At 38.2% G+C, this 19,850-nt stretch overlaps 2 protein-coding genes across 7 annotated transcripts in view; one reads left to right on the top strand and one right to left on the bottom strand.

Moving 5' to 3' along the window:
• Positions 1-2,552, bottom strand: part of TBCK (TBC1 domain containing kinase) — a 100,486-nt gene extending 97,934 nt beyond the window's left edge. The window contains exons 1-2 of one of the 6 annotated variants that reach the window (XM_050337638.1): positions 2,449-2,463; positions 955-1,086 (exon numbers count right to left, since the gene is read on the bottom strand). The gene's annotated coding sequence lies outside the window, so the exon portion shown is untranslated. Of the gene's footprint in view, positions 1-954; positions 1,087-1,979; positions 2,278-2,297; positions 2,316-2,347 lie in introns of those variants that run through there. The other 5 variants (XM_050337637.1, XM_050337633.1, XM_050337636.1 and 2 more) reach the window with 5 other exon arrangements.
• A 210-nt stretch (positions 2,553-2,762) lies between these two features.
• Positions 2,763-19,850, top strand: part of AIMP1 (aminoacyl tRNA synthetase complex interacting multifunctional protein 1) — a 38,363-nt gene continuing 21,275 nt past the window's right edge. The window contains exon 1 of the mRNA XM_050337641.1: positions 2,763-2,894. Within this exon, the coding sequence (XP_050193598.1) occupies positions 2,893-2,894 (2 nt within the window). The 5' untranslated portion in view covers positions 2,763-2,892. The remainder of the gene's footprint in view (positions 2,895-19,850) is intronic.

Genomic DNA, 19,850 nt, shown 5'->3' with positions numbered 1-19,850 from the left:
ATATGAGAGACAGTCTACCACATCTGTGAAATGGGTCTGGCATAAAGATTAGAAGTCCAGAAGTGGATTTGTTGCATCCCACCTCTGAACGACCTTGCCTCGCTCCAAATCTCTCTTAGAAACCTTTACAGTACACAAAAACATTAACTAAAATTCTCAGCAAAACCAGCCACAAAAAAAAAAAAAGAGACCTTTACCAATTCCTATTTAATATTCAGATTAGCACCATTGTGAAAATCTTGCACTAGAGAGCTTGTCCACGACCAAGACTCAGAAATAAAATACAGAAGGGAGCTCTCTCATCTAGTGAGCAACTTCTTTGCTCCTCTGAGTACCTACTGCTCTCAGAGAACAAATATTTTTTTCTTCAGAATTTAGTCTTTTCTATCCATCATTTAAAACCTCTTCAATGCAGCAGCGCTAAGGTGTTTGAGTAAACGGACACTTAGAACTTTGCCCTTAAGAAAAGGTATAAATCCCTCAGAAGCAAATGCTGCCCATACAAACAGACCAACCTGAACGAAACCATCCAGTGAAACTCAGCTGTGGCTCTCCTAAACTGCCCAGGGGCAGAAAAAACGACAAGCAGCTATGTGCTAGTACCTGTCAGTAATTTGAAATGGCTGGTTATTTAAACACCTCTTCAGTATCCAGGTGCAAACATTCCTCACCTAATTAAGGTAGTTTTTTCTGAATTAGAACACAATTATAATCAGAACTGCTACTGGATTACTTTTAAAGCAACTGAGAACAATTCCAGGAGAGCAGGTAGCCTGAACATCCTGTACTTACACAGTTTTTTATTAAATCACAGTATTTTAAACAAAGTAGGCCATGTCATAAGAAGAAATTCTCTCCCAGAATTTCTTTGTTCTTAAGTCTTACAATATTCCTGCTGCAACCACAGTAATTATTAATTGGATAAAGTAACTGAAATAGAAGGTGCAATTTTACCTAGTGCTGCTACTTCACAAAAGAAAACCCCAAAGTGTGATTTGTCTCCCACTGTCCACCACTGTCAATCAGCTATTCACAAAGCTTATTAAAATGCATAATGGGTATTGAAGAAAAGTTGAATTCAGATTCCTATGGAAGGGACCACAGAAAATAATTAAGAGTTTGTCAGGACAATCACAATAATGAGATAGGATACATTATTTCAATAATAATAATAATAACTATTAAGTTATCAACTTAATTTTTTGCAGGGGAGGGGGGGAACTGTGGATTAAATTTAGTTCACCTCACTTTTTTTTTTTTTTAATTTGCAGTATAAACTAAACATCTACCACAAATGCTATAAGATTGCTAAAAAAATCTAAATGTAAGCAGTGTTATGTTTAATCAAATGTTTTACCCTGTGGAATAGCATTATAACATTCTTCTTTTACAAAATTTTCCAACTTCTCTAACATTCACTGAAGTAAGAAGTATTCTGACTATAAATAAAGAATAACTGTGGAGTCACGGGCAGATAATTACAGACAATAAAGCACACCTAAAAGATAAAAAAATCAACATTGTCGTTACTCTGTCCAAACTAGTAAATTCAGTGATGAAAAGAGACACTTTGCTTTGGATTCCAGCTACACCAGTTCAGCAATAGATGAATATAAAAGCATACCAAAATTTTAATTGTAATACTGTTATCCTGTAAATACATACTGTTATACTGTAAACAGAATATGCAAACCAGATTTTGACAAGGCTCCGGTGCCATTATTTTGCCTTCAACAAATACTGAGTTTTGGGGGTGGGGAAAACCCAGACAGGTATCACGGTGCTTTTGGCACAGGTAACTAACACCTATTTAAAGAGTTATTTCATGGAAACGCTAAACAGTAATTCCTCTGCAGGGGTACTTTAAAGCGTCACTTCCCTCAAGTGAAACAGAGCATTTTTAAACCTTTGCTGATGGCTTGTGTCTCAGCAATATTTGGAATTTTGTCATATATACACAAATATTCTATGTTCTATACCTGCATTACATTGCACAGGAGTTACTGGTGATGTCTGGAGCATTCATAAGGTCACTGCACAGATTAAAACGTTGCTGCTTTGAAAGCCAGGCATAAGAATTAGCGAAATTTACAAGGACACCTCGAGTTTCACACCCACAGCTGGAACATTCAGCCCAGTGGGAGAAATTAACAACACTTGGACGGCACGAAGAAGACAGTTAGTTTTTGGTATATATTTTGACAGATCAGAATAGATATTCTTTCAGCCCCGTTTCTCTCCTTCATAAACCTGTTATCTCTTCTACCTGTCGTTTCCTTTTACCCGCTTTTCAGCACCTTTTGCTACACCGGGGTCCCTACAAAGATGCAAAGACGGGGTTTGTCACCATTTGATGCCTCCGACAGAAGCGGCTGCTCAGGGACTTGAACCTCGCAGGAGAGAAACCAGCCTCGCCCGGCTCGCTAAACGACTGCTACGACCCCGTACCGCTAGGAGCTGGCCAGCCGGGATTCCTCGGGGGAAGGGCTCTGGGATGGGCACCGGGAATGCTCCGGCTGCTCCCTGCGCCAGCACCGCCTCCCCGCAGCCGCGTCACTCCGCTGCGCCAGCCGACCGCTGTAGGGCGGCAGGGGCGGCCAGCGCGATGCCTGAGTGCTATTTCGTTCGGGTCTTTAAAGAAACCACAAAAAAAAACTAAAAAGAAAGCGTTTAACACCCTTTCCGACCCTCCTCTCACCGCGTACGCGCCAGTGCTCTGGGAACAAGGCGTTGGGCGCTCTTTAGCGCGGTGCTTGCAGAGCGCAGCGAAGCCTTTTTTTTTTTTTTTTCCGGGGCGCCCGCCTCTAAACCTCAGGCGCTCCCTCGAGCAGCCCCGGGCAGCGGGTCCTTCTTCTCCGCGCGGGCGGCGGCGGTGGCGGCGGCTCCCGGTTCATGTGAGTGCCCCGCGGGGGCCGCGGCGGATCTGCCCGTGCCCCTGCCCGTATCCCTGCCCGTATCCCTGCCCGTATCCCTGCCCGTATCCCTGCCCGTATCCCTGCCCGTATCCCTGCCCGTATCCCTGCCCGTATCCCTGCCCCTGCTCTGCCCTTGGCTCTGCCCCTGCCCCTGCCCCTGCCCTTGGCTCTGCCTTCGGCCCTGGTCTGCCCTGCCCCGGGCTCTCTCCCTCTCCCCGCGCCCCCGTGTGTGCCCCACCCCGGCAGTTCCTCACCAGCCGCCGGGCCAGCGCGCCCGCCGTGGCGGCATCACACCCTTGAACTCTCTTGGGGGTGCAGGGGGGAGCCCCGCTGGTTTGCCGCTTCTGACTGGCTCCGAGCCGCCGGCGCTAACGCGGGTGCCCCGCGGAGGGGAGGGGAGGGGCGGGGCGGGAGCGGCGAGCTGCGGGAAGCGGCGCCAAACTCGCGGTTCGGTTCGCACGTGGGGTTTGCCCGCAGGGCTCGACGCGCCCTGTGGGCCGCAGGGAGGCTTTGCGAACGCGGGCACCGCGCTGTGAGCGGGGGGCCGCGCCCGCACGTGAAGGGGCCCATCCAAAATCAGTCGCAGTTCCTGCCGTTCCCCTGGAATGAGGGGCTGGGCAAGCGGCGTGGTGGTGGGCTGCTTGGAGAAAACGCTGTAATAGCCCGGGAAGTGCAGGCAGGGAGAATCTACCGAGCTTGGCACAGGAACGGCTGTTACTGTGGGAAAGTAAATGCTGCCTCAGTTTCGATTGTAGAACATTCCTTACGCCTTTCAGTAGACTTCAGTGAGCGAAAAGCTCAGTATTTGGTCCATCCTCAGTAGAGATACTTCCAAGGTTTAACATACAGCACATGCTCTGTTTGGGGATGGATGCAGTGAATAACAGGGATGAGCTTATGGGTTATTGCTTGTTAGGTCCCATTACGAGTGCACAGCCAACCAGTAAGTGGCAACACTGCTGAAGTGCTCTGTAACCTTAGGTGACCTGTAAGTTTCTTTGATCTGGGTTTAGCAGCTGGCAAAATGAACAAAATACTACTACAAACTAAGTAATGTTTGCGTTTCTTGCTCTCTCTGTTTCTTTAACGCAGAATTTTTTATTTTTTTTTAATGAAGTCATTGCTTTTCACAAATAGTTTTGTGATTCGGGATGCTTCCATGAAATCTGTAGTGAGGTGGGGCAGCAGGGATTCAATACAGCTTCCTGATTTTGTATGTCCTTGTGATTCACTTGCTGTATTATTCTCCAGTTACGTTTAAATTTTATTACACTGTTTGGCAAACCTGTTGGAAGGTAAGCCCAGAGTCTATAAAATCAAGCAAAACCAAAGTCCCAAACTTGAATTTTTAATACTGGATATTGTTAAAAGTTTTGAGGCCTTAGATATGGGTTGGTAAAGTGGTGGAGTTTTTTTTTGTTTGTTGGGGTTTTGGTTTTGTTTGGGTTTTGGTTTTGGTTGCTGGTTTTTTTTGTGTTTTGTTGACCTAGCCTCAAGGGTCACTGCTTATCAATGCAGCTTCGTGGAAATATATTCTCTCCACTCTGTCACAAGTTAACAATATATTCCTATTACAGCAATTTTGACTTAAAAGTATTTAAGCAATATATATCTGTGAGTTGCTTCCATGTTTTAGCTCCACCAGATCTTGAAGGTGAAAGATGTTGAGGGCAGAGTGATTTAAGTCAAAATGATTGTTAAAACCATCTTCAGCAAATTTCTGCTCAGGAATGTCTTTTTCCAGTTATTAATATGAAGCTTGTGTGTATTTTCGATATATTGCTATAGGTGTATTCATTTCTTTCACACCTTTAAATGTAAAGAGAGAAGGAAACAACTTCTTACTCTCCAGACTGAAAGCAGTAGACCGTGTGAAGAAAATGGTATCACATGAAAAAGGATATTTGCTTGAAACAGTCCATCAGATTGGAAATAATTGGGCTCTTAAGTTGCCCAGGGCCTTAAGGACTTGATGCTTCTGAATGAAGCATACTTGAGTGGGAAAACAGTCTGAAAAATGTATTTAATGCAGGAAGGAATGTTTATCATTTTAACTTTTGACATCATTATAACTCTCAGTAAGTATAAATTTAGCAGTAACAAGTTAACCTAGGGCTTCTTTATCGAAGGAGGGCTAAACAGTCCATGGATATTTCTTCATCCTTTTGATTTAGGAGATGTTGTCTGTAGTGGCTGTTTTCCTAAAAATATTTGACTGAAGTGTGTTTAATACATTATTGTCATTTCAATTAGATCTGTTATCCAAGCAGACTAGGAATGAAGTTAGTTGTGTGCTCCGAAGCGGAGAGCAAACAGCCCCCTAAGACTTGTTATGCTTTGCAAAGTCTTTTAAATCAAATAATACCATTTTCTTAAAATTATTTTTGAAAATCAAAGACTTAAAAGATTCTAGTCTACTTGAGTCTTTGGCTTTCTACTGACCCGAAAGTTTCACAATGTTGTTTTCCTGAAAAGAGAACTATAAAACATTGTGTGAGTAATGCTCTGTCATGCAAGGTGTATAGGTGGCATTCCTCCCTTTTCTTCCTCATAGTTCTTTCTAAAACTGTGTGCTTAATATCCTTGGTACAATTATATTCTTGAAGGGCAGGGCCCTAATTTAGAGAACGTTCAAATATATGTACTTAACTGTAGTGTATATCACTGAAATTTCGTGCTGTATTCTTTATTTAAGTGACACGTCATCACAACAATTTGATTGGCATTTCCAAATCTTAATCTTCTATTTGTTTTTGTTCCATGAACTCCACGGAGACCTGATTGTTTGTGGCTGGAGGTTGGGGCATGTGTGTTTGTTTCTTAAATTAGGACGAAAGCAGAAAGTTTAAAAATGTTTCATTTTATATTAGTCTGTAATATATTGAGATACAGTACACTCATTTTAGTTGGCATGAAACTTTAAAAGCATTTTCTGGAAATATTGTATGAATGCTTCAAAGTGCTGCTATACTTTTATTACATGGCATGTTTAATACTGTAGAACAATGCTAGTTTGAATTATGAGATAATAAGAGATAACATAAGGTAATAATCAGCTGTAATAATTTATGTTTTCTTTCTGAATCAATAAACCCCTTCTAAAAACACTGCTTTATGTAAGTTCACTAATTTAGAATCAAATTAGAAAACTATCAGTTTCTCAGCTTCCTGTACCTTCCTCCTTGAAGTAGAATAAATAATCTTATGGATGTCATGTTACTCTGTTCATTTCTTAGAAAGCCTTAAGAAGCAGCAGAGAGAGCTTGACATCAGACCAAAGGCAAGAAAAAACACATATCAAGGTCCAAAATAGGACATGACTATCATCCAGGACCTGCCCAGACCAAGAATGAAAAGAAAAATTGAGTTCTTTGTTGCCTACAAACCCCACCTACTGTACAAGTTGCTGTAAACATACTTAGTAAATACCTATATAATAAAAATAACGTAAGCAGTTGCCATTAGAAGTGTGCAGGAAGACCAATCTGTTATCAACCATAATATTTTTTAACTTTTCTAATTATGGTTTGATTGCTGTGTGTCACTGCTGTCATGTGAATGTATTCATTCATGTTTGTCTCTTTTAAGGGAGAGTTTCCTCAAACCTAAAGAAGGTCAAATGCGAGGCAACGTAGATAAAACTGAGGAGTCACCATAGGGAGCAGCTACTGGGAACATGAGATGTGGGCAAAGCAAACAGCACCTCTTATTTCTTGTATGAGTTACGTGATGTCAGTCCAGCAAGACCCCCTGTTTATTCTTCTAAACAGTTACCTGTGGTATGGTTCTTAACCTTTACCAAGAAACGTTTCCCCAGTTAGATTTCCTGTTGTACTGCACTGTGAGGGGGAAATCAGTGTTTATTTTTCATTTCCATGGTTACCTTAGTATTAAACAGTAAGGGGGCGGGAAAAAGGTCTCTCTGGCTTTTTTCCCTCCTGGTGTGATGGAAACCATCCTTACTCATAATTTAATATAATTTAAAAAAAGGTTTGGATGTTTCTCAAAGCATCCTTCTGCTTTCTATTTTTTTTAAATTATTTCTAATTTTTTTTTCTTTTTGTGCTTGGGAAAAAGTACTTTCTTCTAAAAAATAATTCCTCTAAGGAAAATCTTAGTGACTGCAGATTAGTAAGTAACCAGTTGAAGTTTTCAGAATTTTTTTCCTTGGAGAATGAGAAAATAGACTGCCATCTATATGATGTTAGAGGTCAATTTATTCAGAGTGAGTGTAAATTTAATACATTATTTTACTTCACAGGTGGTTTCTTTCCTCTGCTTTCAGAGTTAGCAAATCTTTTATGTGTATTTTGTTATCCCAAATAAACACACTTGAATATGTGGAAATATCACAGAAGGGTAGGTTTTATTAAATGTTTTTTAATGTTAAATAAAACATAGAGATATAAAAGAGGGAAATATTATTTGGTTTGTAACACCAGGTGTAACAAAAAGACCTTGGCAGAAGAGGAGCAAAAGATCTCATTCGTTCTCATCTATTATATCTTAATCACTTCTGACAGATGTTTGCCTAACCTGGTTTTAAAACCTTCCAGTGATGGATATTCCACAACCTGCAAAGGCAGCCTGTTCAGTCTATTACTGTTACTTGAAAGTTTTCCAAAACTTAAATCTTGCATTCTTTTTGATGTCTGCATCAGACCTGGTGAACAGTTTAGCCCCATTCTCATACCAGCTTGCTTTGTGTTTGAAGAATGAGACCAAGTCTCCCATTTATCTTCTCTTCTATAGACTAAACAACTATACTTCTTTCAAGCTTTTTGATCTTCTTTGAAGTGTCTTTAAGAAGCTGAGAGACAGGAAAGGGGAATCTGAACAAAGGCAGATCTCTGTGGCAGTTGTAGGGGGTCTTGAGTATGTATGAGTGCAACGTTAGGATTGCTTGAGCAGCTGAGACAGTGTGCCTGTAATAAAATGTGTCTAGTCAGGCTTTTCCTGACTTGCTTCTCCTTTATTTACTCCTGTTTCCCTCACACTTGTTTTCTAGAGAAATTACAGGTTTGAACTGACTTGTTTTTTAAACTGGAATGGGGAGGCATTGCAGGGTAATAAGTTCCCAGGTCAGAAGTTGTTTACTATAGTTTTTGTGGTGTGGTGTTAATTGATTAAGTCATCAGTTCCTCTTGGGTGAATTTTCTAATGGTGAAGTCCATAACAAGCATGAAACATTTTGCTAGCAGGTATTTTTCTCCTGAAAATATAATCCCTGTTGCTCCACTCAGTTGAATATATCTGATTGATGGAACAAGGGGAAATGGGTTTTGATCATAATAAAAATGTGCTAGTTTGCTTGGGTAGCATGACTGCTCCAAATGTTTTGAGATTGTAATTTCGTTGAAATCTTGGAGCACAGCACCTTTCAGTTGTTCACTTGCATGTTTGTGATTTGTTTTGTTTAAATATGTGTTGGTAGAATATTGCTGGTTGGTTGGTGGCCTTCTGGTAAGGGTAGGTCACCTGTTCTGTCTATAGAATCTGAGGAGGGAACATTTGTCCAAAACCCTTTTATTGTCTATACAGAGTGTGAACATTTTTACAGGTATGAATGTATTTTCAAGGTGTAAGTAAGGAAATCATCTCTACCAACCAAGATGAAAGATAAGGTTTCTCTAAGGTTACAGCAAGTTTGAGTTATGGTGGTCTGAAATTGATCCACTTTGATGATTAAATGCATCGAGGAGCATGTACAAGAGCAGTTGTAATCACTTGTTGACACTTGCTGTTTCTAAAGAAAACAACTTTGATACCTCACTGAAGTTAGAACCGGATAAATTCTTCTTTGCTGTATACATTTTCAGAGAGAAATTCCAGAAAAGAGAGACCCTCTGCTTACCTAACTTTTGTGATTTTTGTTACACTCTGTGATTTTGTGTACAGTTATGGAATTGCAGAATGGGTTGGAAGGGACCTTAACGATCATCTGGTTCCAACCACCCCGCAGGTGGGACACCTTCAACTTGGCCAGGTTGCTCAAAGCCCCATCTGATATGGCCTTGAACACTTCCAGGGATGGGGCATCCACAGCTTCTCTGGGCAACCTGCTCCAGTATCTCACCACCCTTAATCCTTAAATTCTTATTCCAGTTTATATAAATTACCAACCTAGAAACTTTTCCTCGACTTTCAAAACTGTAGGTAGGAAAGATTAAACTACCATTCATATTAGAAAGCAGAATATACCATATATAACCATCATCTGTTAAACACAATTCATATAGAATTCATTCTTTCTTCAGAATTCTGAGAAACTGACAGATTCTGTTCTGGATTAGAAGAAAATTTAATTCCTGGCAGCTGACAATGCATCAAACATCATCAAAAATAGCCTCAAGTTAGCCAATCTCTTCTGGAGGTAATTTGGCTCAATCTTTTGGCATAAAACTACCATTAAGGAACACTTTTATTTCCATTTTCTTCTCATCACGAGCTTTCCCAACATAACTTCAACTGAGTAGGAATTAATAGTTTAAAGATTAGTCTCTGACTTCAGGACTCTCTCTCAGAAACGATCCATGGCCATTGGATCTGGTTTCTATCCCAGAGTGTTTCTCAATTACAGTTCAATATACAGCTTTGTAGTGGCATCTTGTTTCAAACTCTGCAGATAAGTGAACAGATCATTTCAGCAGCTCGTTTGTCTGGGGCCGCTGGGGACTGCTATTCCCCCAGGAGTGCATGGCATGCGCGAGACACTGCGTTTGGCTTGGTAGCAGCTGCTCCGGAGTGAAGGACCTGAGTTCACATCTGTGCCGGTCCTACTGTAAGGTTTGAAACCACCTGTGTCAAGGGCTCTAGTAATCGGTGACAGTCAGACTCTAAGGAAGTCACTGTTGCCGGCTAGGATGTGACACTGAATTGCACACCAGGGAAATTAATCTTTTCTTAGGGGTTCAATTACCCTGCCTGTATCGCAGTGGGTAAGTGATTTCGCATCCAAATGACCATCTATAAAATAATGCTCATGATAAGAGCTGGGCACAGATTTTTTTTTTTTCCTTTGCATTTTACTGAAAACTTACCTGAAAGTTAGCACTTTTTGAAGATGTTAAACCAAGATATTCTAATTGAAAATAATTGTTTGAAAATGATTGGATTTTTAATAAAATAATTTGGAACACAGCGAAACTAGAGTTTAGCTCAACTTGTCTTAGAGCTTCTTTTGTTTCCATAGTTTGAATCCATAGATGAAAAATTACTATTCCCCAAAAGCTGCCTGGAGGATTCTTCTGTCAGAGACTATCAGTCTTAATAGCTGACATCAGCCCTCTCAACATCCAAGATGAGTGCACAGGGAGTTTGTTTTTGTAATTTTTTTTCCCCTCTGCACAGATCTATTAAAAGTGGGGAAATCATTTTCATCCTAGAAGTTTTAAAAGCTGAGAACCTGAAAAGCTTCTCACTACATACAACTACAAAGAAGGCTCTGAAATGCAATTACAGAACTGCTTGCTTTGCTTTTGGTACCATTAAAAGATACAATATTGCCAGGCTTTATCTCAAGCAGTGCCTAAGTGTTAATAAAAGATATGGTCCAGAAGTTTACCCAGACTAACATGCTATTAACTCTAACAGTGCTGCTGTGCTGGACTGCCCTATGGGCTACTGAGTATACTTACTGGATTATCAAGTGCTCATAAAGGCAGATACTTAGTTACAGTGGTGTTCTTAACTTAGGTCTTTTCAGTACCAGTGTGTGACTATTTTTCTGAGAAGTTATTAATGACTATGTAATGTTAAATTAATGGAGGGAAGAAGAAAGTGAGGGCACTGTCCTGTAACAGCTAGAGTTTTGCAAGAGATACTATAAAGTAATCAAAAAATCCTCTTGGTTTCTCTTTTAGTTTAGAATATAGAAAACAACTTGAGAAAAGAAACTTTTCAAGATCACTCTTTTTGGTTTGGGAAGGTCATTTCCGTGTGTCAACTAGAATAATTAAAATAGTTAAAAACCCTTTGTTTGCATGGAGTAAAATGAGCATATTAAATCCGATCAGTCGTTCTCCATTAATAAGAATGAAGTGTCTCTCATTTCTAAAAGAAAAGTATGGGTTAAATATAAGCAACATTTGCTGTACAGGAAAAAGGAATGGGATTTTTTCATGCAAAAGATATCTTTCTTTCAAAATTCATTTTGTTTCGAATCAGGAGAAGATCTGAAATAACTCTGTTGTAGTATAACCCTTTGGACTGAGGGGAAGGAATGGGGGCATTTTGTTTTCAAGTATCCTTCGGATTGTTACTTTGTACTCTTTATGTAGAAATGATTGACAGTTAATTGCTGTAGATTCTTTGCTTCAGAAGTTGCTTGTTTTCCTGCTGGGAATAACGAAGTCTTCTGCAGAAATGTAAATCTACTGAAACCTTTTCTTCAGAGTTCCTTTGTTTTGTCTCCAAAAGGAAAAAATACTATGTATATTTCTACCACAGAAGTTAAAATATGAGTCCAAAAGGTAGTTAGCTAACAACAGCTATATCTGGAGATTTTTTCTAAGTTGATGAGATGTCTGCCAGGAATTTTAAGTCTCTTCACTCTGTATGTGATGAAAGGAAAGACCTGTGTTTTGAGGCTGATGTCAGGAATATGCAGTGGAAGACTTTTTGCTTCATAGCTTTAGACTTTTTGACTTTTTGGTTCACAGCTGAATAAATAATTTTCTCTGCTCAGGGTTAGTTAGTATCTTTATAGAAGATTGCAGTTGCAGACTCAAAATTCGACAAGGACTGCTTTTCCCCTTAAGGCTTTGACAGCTTTGTTGCTCCCCATTAAGAGGTGTTTGCCATTTTTCTTGCAGTGGTTACCCACAGACACGTGCACACAAACATGCACCTTTTCAGTTTTTTCTTCAAATTTTATTTGGCCCTTATAAAGAATAGCAGAAGTCAGTAAATACCAGCAATTTGTTAATGTGTCTAAAGTTGGAGAACACGGATTCTTTCACAATACATCTGCATGATGTCTGCTGAATACTTTTGTGAATAAATAATGGTTATTTTTAACCTTAGCACTTCCTTTAACTGAGTGGCTAAATCCCATTTTCCTCTAGCTTTTCTACAAGATACAACTTTTTTATGTAAAAAGCCTGATGTTAATGTAAAAGTAGTAAATTTCGAGATCCTTTAACACGGTTGGACTATGTTAGATAACCAGTAGACAGGTTTCAGACATGAAGAATATTATGAATTGAAATTGAATGGGGGGATCAATGTTCCTGTGAACTACCTAACTAACACCATTATTTTGCAGACTATTGCTGACATAAAATACATTGCTTAATGGTATTCTTATTTCCAAACTCTTCAAATTTCTAAGGAGAATATATTTTTAAAATGTCTTTTTAGCAGCTAGGGTCTTTGAAATGGGTTATTATCCTTACTACCCTGACAGACCCAAAAGAAAAATACTATATTTTGAGAGATACTTTTAAAATATATTTTTGTTCCTAACTGAGACCTGTCTTAAGGGGGAGGGTGTAAACATTTCTTACTTTCTTTACCTATTTTTAACTGCGGTACTTGTTCTAAATTAAGGAGGTTAATGTTCAAAGTGTTAATGTTCACTTTGCTTGGGATAAAGTTGCAAAAATTAATAAAGTACCTAAGAAACTGTTCTACTTGGCAGCAGCAGGTAGATTTCAGTGCAGTTCTGATTCTTCTGTCTGATTTATGAGTAGTTTACTCTCTAGTTACAACAGTAATCTAAAGCTTTCACTCCCCAGTAAAACCCTAGAGAATGAACCACAATACAGATTCTTCGAGTTCCTGTGGCATATGCTGACCTTGCAGACTTGTCCAGATGCAGCTGAGTCCTCTTAAATTTCTGAATTTATAGGCATATGTGTGTGTCTGTAATTGTTAAGTCCATCACCTTTCAAGGAAGTTTTATGAGCATACTTTGAGACATGAGTAGCAGATACTTTTTAATATACATATTTATATGTTTAGATTTGTACATACACACATGTATATATGTATTGTGATAACAACTGGATACACTATGGTTTGGAAATTTAAGCTTTTAAATTTATAAAAAAACCCAACAAAACAAAAGAAAAACAAACAACAAAAGACACCACAAAAAACCCTGTCAGTTTTTGATGTAAGCTTTCTGTTCCAAAGAACTGTGATGTATTCTGGGTTTGGAAATCTGTAATTAAGGTCAAAGAAATGAGGCAGCACATTATGGGTGTTGCATCTTTTTCATCGTGGGATTTATGTGAGAATACCTTGTGCATGTGGTGATCATTTACCATAAGATTTTGATAGTATTATTAAAATACTAATGTAGTGGGATTCAAAATATACACACTACTGAAAAAATAGATCAGGTTGTCCAATTGTTTTGGCAAACGAGCTGCTACTTAAATTGCAGACCGTACTACAAAGCACAAGCAAATGAATCTCTACGGAACTTCCAGGGGACCTGGCAGATGTACTGGGTGTGTAACCTGTTGAGACTTGAGTGGAGCAGCACACTGAAGTTGCTTTTCTTGAGTCATATGGTGAGCCATCTATGTCTATTGAATTACTGGGCAGACTTCTCAGATTAATAAATTAAGGCATACATTTTGTCACAGACCACATCCAAGTGCCTGACTGCTGCCATAACCTGGACAGAACTCCTTAAGGGTAGTCATGCCTCTGCTTTGTTTAGTCCTTGGAGCATCTGCTTAGAGGTGGGAAAGAGTACAAAGTTGAATCAGAATTGGACTGAGGAAAGCATTAGTAGAAACTTCTCCCTGAATAGACATTTAGCATAAGTTTACATCAGGGATGTGAATGAGGCTGCAAGAACTCTTAACCTTTTGAATATTGCAGCTGTAGTGTGTTAAGATATGATGCAGTTAATTAATATGCTGTGGCATCTGCTAATGTCTTGAAATGCAAATAAAACAAAATACTAAGATAATTTTTACTTCTGACTTGTGTTTTTAATGATCTCTACCATACAGATCGAAGACATTCCTTTTACCGCAAGTCATTTTTAAAGTAAAAGTTTCGTGCTTCTACCTTATTTACTCAAATGTATGCTTGGCTTACTTCTTCATGTATTGCTACTCATAGATTTGATTTTTGTCTGTCTCATTAACATTGTGACTTGCTTGTAACTTTGGTACATCGTTCATTTTCAAGGCAGACTTGTCTTCATGTTTAAAAATAGTCATTACTGAGTAACTTCTGCTGTCTCAAAATTGGTACCAGTAGAGGGGCCTTTTGTTGTATGATGTTCCATCACATGTTTAAAAAATCTCTTTCATGCTGCAGTGTTTTTCAGTATGAAAAAGTTCAGTTTTGTGTGTTTTTACTATTTACAGCCCTTTAAAATAGGGAGGGGTAGGCTCTTAGGACTACTAAAAGACCTGTCTGCAGCTGGGATTGAGCCTGATTTATCTGGCAGCCAGAAGGGTTGGACTGTAGTCTCCAGAGCTAGCAAATCATTCCACAGAGCTGACATTGCTACTTGGATGGACTGCGTTAGACACTTTGGTTGTTTAAAAGTTTGCAAAGTGATTATTCTGACCCTCTCATTGCCAAAGATGTGAGTTGAAATAACATATGGCAGAAATGTAGAATTTTGCCTACTAGTTTGTTGCATAGCAAATTACTTTCAATACCTTCTACACAGAAGCTTAGAGATTATGAATACTTGATAAATTATTTTTAAGAGCTAAAAGAAAAAAACAATCAAGCTGTTCAACTGTTTAAAGTCTCAGTTATTGCAATCACATTTGGGGAGAAATGTCTTTCTACAGTTGTGAGTCTCTAAAGTAGTATTGCCATACTTTACAACACCCTCTTACATTTTAGGCTGTAATTGCATTTTACACATATGAAAAAGGGCATTATTTCATTAGAAAAATACAAAGGTAGTAGTTAAAATTTCGTTTGATCTCTTATTGTGCACTAATTTCTAGTACCTTGTAGGGGATCACTGGTCTGGTACTGTGGGTTCAAAATCAGGTTCCATGATGATTCATTTGAAAATGATTTCTAGATTTTGATTTTTGTACTGCACTCCATCAGTATTGCTCAAACTTTGAAAACGATAATACAGTTATATTTTTTGTTTGATTTGCTGGGTTGTGGGGTTTTTAACCTTTGTTTGCATTTTTATTTTTGGAGGGATTGTTTTTGTTTCAGTGGAGGGGGGATTTTTTTTTTGTTTTTTCGTATGGTTTTGGCTTTTTTTCGGTGCCATTGCTTTTCAAGTGTTTGCCATTGTTCTGCCAAAAACATTTTGCTAATGTTTTGATACAATCCTTTGCTGTACTTGGAGAAGGACCAAGGTGAGCATTTACATTTTGAGCACTTACGCATATTTGCTTGAGGCTTTAACCTGTATTTCGAAACGTGTAAAATTTGAAAATGGGAGATTCAGGAAACCTACGTTCTTCCCTTACAGAGCTAACAATATACTTAATTCTGAAAGACACATGAACTGGTAGTTAAATCTTAACTGATATGTGTGTGTCTCTTCAATGTGCTTGAAGTTATATTTAAGTGTAACGGGGTGCAGTATATCTTTTTTTTTTTTCTCTATTATAACAAGGAAAGTATGATTTTGATCATGATTGAGTAATCTCAAGCAATGCAAAAGTATTAAATGCCTAAGATACCTCTACTTTCTTTCTCAGTGTTATATTGCTTGTTATTGATACCTTAGCCTTATATAAAGAGATTTAAAAGGCACATTTTTTTAAAACCTGTTTGTGAACAGCTTCATGTTTTACTTTATTTACTTTTGTGAGTTATATTTTTCCACAGATAAAACTGAGGTAAATCTGCATTTCTGATAGGTAAATCTGATTCTTCTCTGTCTGTTGAAGCCTAGAAACACTTAATCTTTTAGAATCATGTTTCCTGAGAAGGAAGATTTGCGTGTAAAAGCCATGATTGTGTTTTACAATGTGTAACAGGTAAAAACCCAGTGAAATACCCAACCTTTTGTAGTAGTGACAGGTATAAGTGCATGAAACTTACTGCATATACCTGATTTCCAGAATGTCCTAACAATAGAATTGTATTATTGCAAATTTGTAAATGGTTTAGGCCACGGCCTCCCTAATGATGAATTGAGGACTGCTGCTGATCTTCTTTGCATTAGTTAGAGTGAAGTAGGGAGATGATCAAGTCAAAACTAAGACTTGATCTCAGAACTAATCAGTTATAGCTCTCCTATGTTTTGGGATTGTGTTTGGTTAGGTTTGTTTGTTTGTTTGGTTTTGGTTTTGTTTTTGTGGTTTTTTAATATAGTTTAAATTTTCATAGTTTTGAAAACTAGACCTTAAGTTTTTCTACCAAAAATGTGAAATCATCAAATTGGATATTCTCAATCTTATCCAGAGATGTTGACAGCATCAGGTCTAGAATACTTTATCAGAAGTTAGGAGAAACCTTTAGGAGAGAATTTATTTTTAAAGCCTGAATCTCAGTTCTCTGAGGCAGTAGAAGACAGGACAAATTACAACAATAGCCTAGCTGCACTATTACTAATACACAGTTCCGATATGTTTTCTTCTGTTTTGATCTGCTAACTACTGTTCCTTACTCTGCAGAATAAAAAGGTGTGATGTGAGATTCTCAAATCTGATTCACTGTATCCTGACAGTTCACAGAAGCGCAAAGCAGAGAAAGCAGAATCTGGCAAACAGCTGGCACATTCTGTTATATTTATGGGTTTTTGTAAGATTCTCTGCCAGAAATGACCATACTTGAAAAAGATGCTCAGATAGAAGTGTTTGAACACAGTTCTTGAAGAAATAAAGCGATTGTTGATACTTTGTGTCTTTTACAGAAAGTGGAATACTTTGCTATACAAGTTCACCACATGGAGGAAGAAAGAGTTTAATTTCAGGTCCGCTTGAGACTTAAGACCAAAAGCTTAGGAAGAGGAATTACCATTAAATGTTTTTCTCTAGCTTAGATGACTGAACTTTAGTTAGCATTGGAGAAATTACCTTTGTGTTGTCAATAACTTTTAGAATAAGCCACTGATTTTGCTTCATAATGGCAAACTTTTAATTTGAACATATCATCTCAATTGAAAAGCAAACGTGTCTTTTTGCAGACTTTTATTTTCCCCTGTAGTGAGAAAATAAATCTTAGGTCTTGGTTGGCAGCCATTCATGAATGTGGCAGAAACATACACCTCACAGGAGAATGCCTCCTGGGCCATTTTGTGACTGTTGTCTGCTCTTTGTTAAAGATGAGTAGGACTGACTTTGCCATAGGAATACTTGATTCCTCCATAGCTAGCACAGAGGGAAGAGCAATGATGGGGCAGAGCAGAGCACTGTGCAACACAGAATGCTTCTTATGGGTGGCGAGCTGTCAAAGTTTACCCTCTCATTGAGGAGGATTTTATGTGTATGTGGAAGACGAAAACAGGAGACGGAGGCACTTCTGGTGATTTTCTTCCATTTTACATCATTTGAGACAAAACTTGGCAACTTTTTGTCTCAACGCATGCTCTGGGTGACCAATTGAAACATAGGTGGTATTTGGTTATGTTGCATTAAGGCCTGTGAGAAAGAACGAAAACGTAAAATCCCTGTCACCTAAGACACAAAACCTTACCAAATTGACAGTGCTGAAATGTAGCTGCATCATTGTCACAGAAGCACTTGATGCACACATGGAGAACATGTTGATCTGTAAGTTCTACAAGCAGGTCGTACTAACCAGCCTGCAGCTTAGATCTTGTGCAGTTAATGATCTTACTTTTTTTTTTGGCATTAGCAAAGCATTGCAAGAAAAAGCTGAGAACTTGGAAGTACTGAGCTTTTTAAAACTTCCAGCTGGAGAAAGGAATGCTCAGAGCTAATTATTTTAGGTTTTGTGAATCAATTGACTTCCAGTTTCTGGGTTTGGTTTTTTTTTTTGGTTTGGGTTTTTTTTTCATTTAGTGATTTCTTTTCCAATAGTGAAAACTAATTGGTTCCATTTCCAGACTATGGATAGATTCCAAGACTAATTTTTAGAGTTTGAAGTTTTAAATTTTGCCATTGATTTTATGGGAGGTTTGGATTTTTCTTGCTTTTAAAAACAGAATATTAATATTGATGAGTAAGTTACAACAAGGCTTATGTTTAGTGTCTTTTGTGTATTCACTTTTTGATCTGGATATATTCTAAGGTTGAGGCCAATGTTGAAAAAGCAGTATTTGTAAAACATGTTAAAATTTTAGAGTAATTTGTACTATATGAGAAGTCTTTATTTGTTATAAGGAATTTGCCACTTTGGGGACCTCCATACTAGTTTTAGAGCAGCAAAGTGGAATAATGCCTGTTTTCTCCTGTGAGGGTACTACAGCTACTTAGAAGACTATAGGAGGCAGTGCCTTCTATTTGAAAAAGATAGGCACCTCTCTTAATCAGCAAGTAGAATGATGAGAAAATAAACAGCCTTTATGTGTTGATATGTAACCTAATGAATAAACTGCAGGACTTGAGTCTTTCATTCGAAAATTGAGTTCCATGGAGTGGAGCAAGTGGGTTTTGGAGCAGTTCTGAGTTGTCTTGCAGGTACCACAGTTGTCCTCAGAGGTTCGAGATAAAAGTTTCCCTTAGCTAAGCAACCAGGTAACTCCAGGAGGTTATCCTTTGAAGAAGGTCTGAATGTAGCTACTCTTTACTTGTTTTTCAAAGCCATTTTCCCTTTGAAGGGAAAGCAGCTAGTTAGGCACAATTGCATGAAGTTACTTTACTTTCAGCCGACCTTTGGGACATTTTCTCCAGAACAGGTCAGAATGATCTGTAATGAGATATGAGGCTGGTTTTTGAACTATATTATTTCTGATTTCTTTCCAATTTTTAGTTTGTGTATCAACCAATAAGAGTTGGTTGTTTGAGGATTTTTTGTGTGTGTGTGAAGTGGGAGGATTTCAGGGTAATACAGGGCAAAGGTCATAGGGGAAAGATTAAAAAAGAAAATTTAAAAATTGAATGCAGCCTTTGATTATTGCAGTTCTAATATTTTTAATGTGTTTTGTATTCTGTAATAAAGGGTGGGTCTTACCCTTTTTTTCTTTCCTTTTTTTTTTTTTAAATGTGTCCTTTTTAGGTACAGTTTTATGACTTCGCTGTATGGGTTCCTGTGCTTGTACAGCGGTTCATTTCAGCCTGTTGCCTTTTTATATTATCATCGGAAATACCTATTCCTTTGTGTTATTATTACAATACTGGCTTTGCAGAAATTTATTTGACAAGTGGGAAAATGTCTACCCATTGTAATCATGTAACTTAATTTCCAGATCTTCAGTTCATTAGCCAACTTGGCTAGAATCTGTAAAATGTACCAATTTTATTCACTTTGAAGTTTTAGTAGCATTTTTGTTGTTGTTGGCAAAGTTTCCACTGTTAGTATTGTGTTCCCGGGAGAGAATTTGTAGCTTGCAAGAAATCTTACTGGTATGCAGACAGTAATATCCCAGGCTTTGTACTATGCTGTGTTGTGCCATAATAGTTTTGTGTCTGTTTCCATCTGACATCTAAATTAGTAACTTATTGGAATCACTGTTTTCCTTTTTAAAACTCTATTTTCAGTCTGCCCCTGAAAACAAAATTATTTTCTTGTTAGCAGAGATTAATTTGAATATAAAAATTAATTTAGTTGTCCTGGAGAGATGATTTTCCTGCACTTTACTCCATAAGAGTTTCTTTCTTTTAAAAGAAGAATCTATTGTGGATGACTGGAAGGTGTGATGGCAGTAATACTCTTACATCTTTAAGTGAAACAGTATGTGTAAAACAGGCTTTGATTGTATTACATTGAAAAAAAGGCAGCATGTTGGTTCATGAATCTCATTTGCCAGAGTAAGATGGCCCATTTACAAGAGTGAGATGCCCCATGCATCATCTGACTATTGTGCCTCTCTCTGGCTTTGTCAGTTTTACTTTGGGAAATTTTAATTACTCT

The sequence above is a fragment of the Myiozetetes cayanensis genome, unplaced genomic scaffold, assembly GCF_022539395.1.
Source record: "Myiozetetes cayanensis isolate MyiCay16 unplaced genomic scaffold, myiCay2020 scf7, whole genome shotgun sequence".
Lineage (NCBI taxonomy): Eukaryota > Metazoa > Chordata > Aves > Passeriformes > Tyrannidae > Myiozetetes > Myiozetetes cayanensis.
The sequence above is the reverse complement of the archived record's forward strand: the minus strand, read 5'-3'. Positions and strand labels throughout refer to the sequence as shown.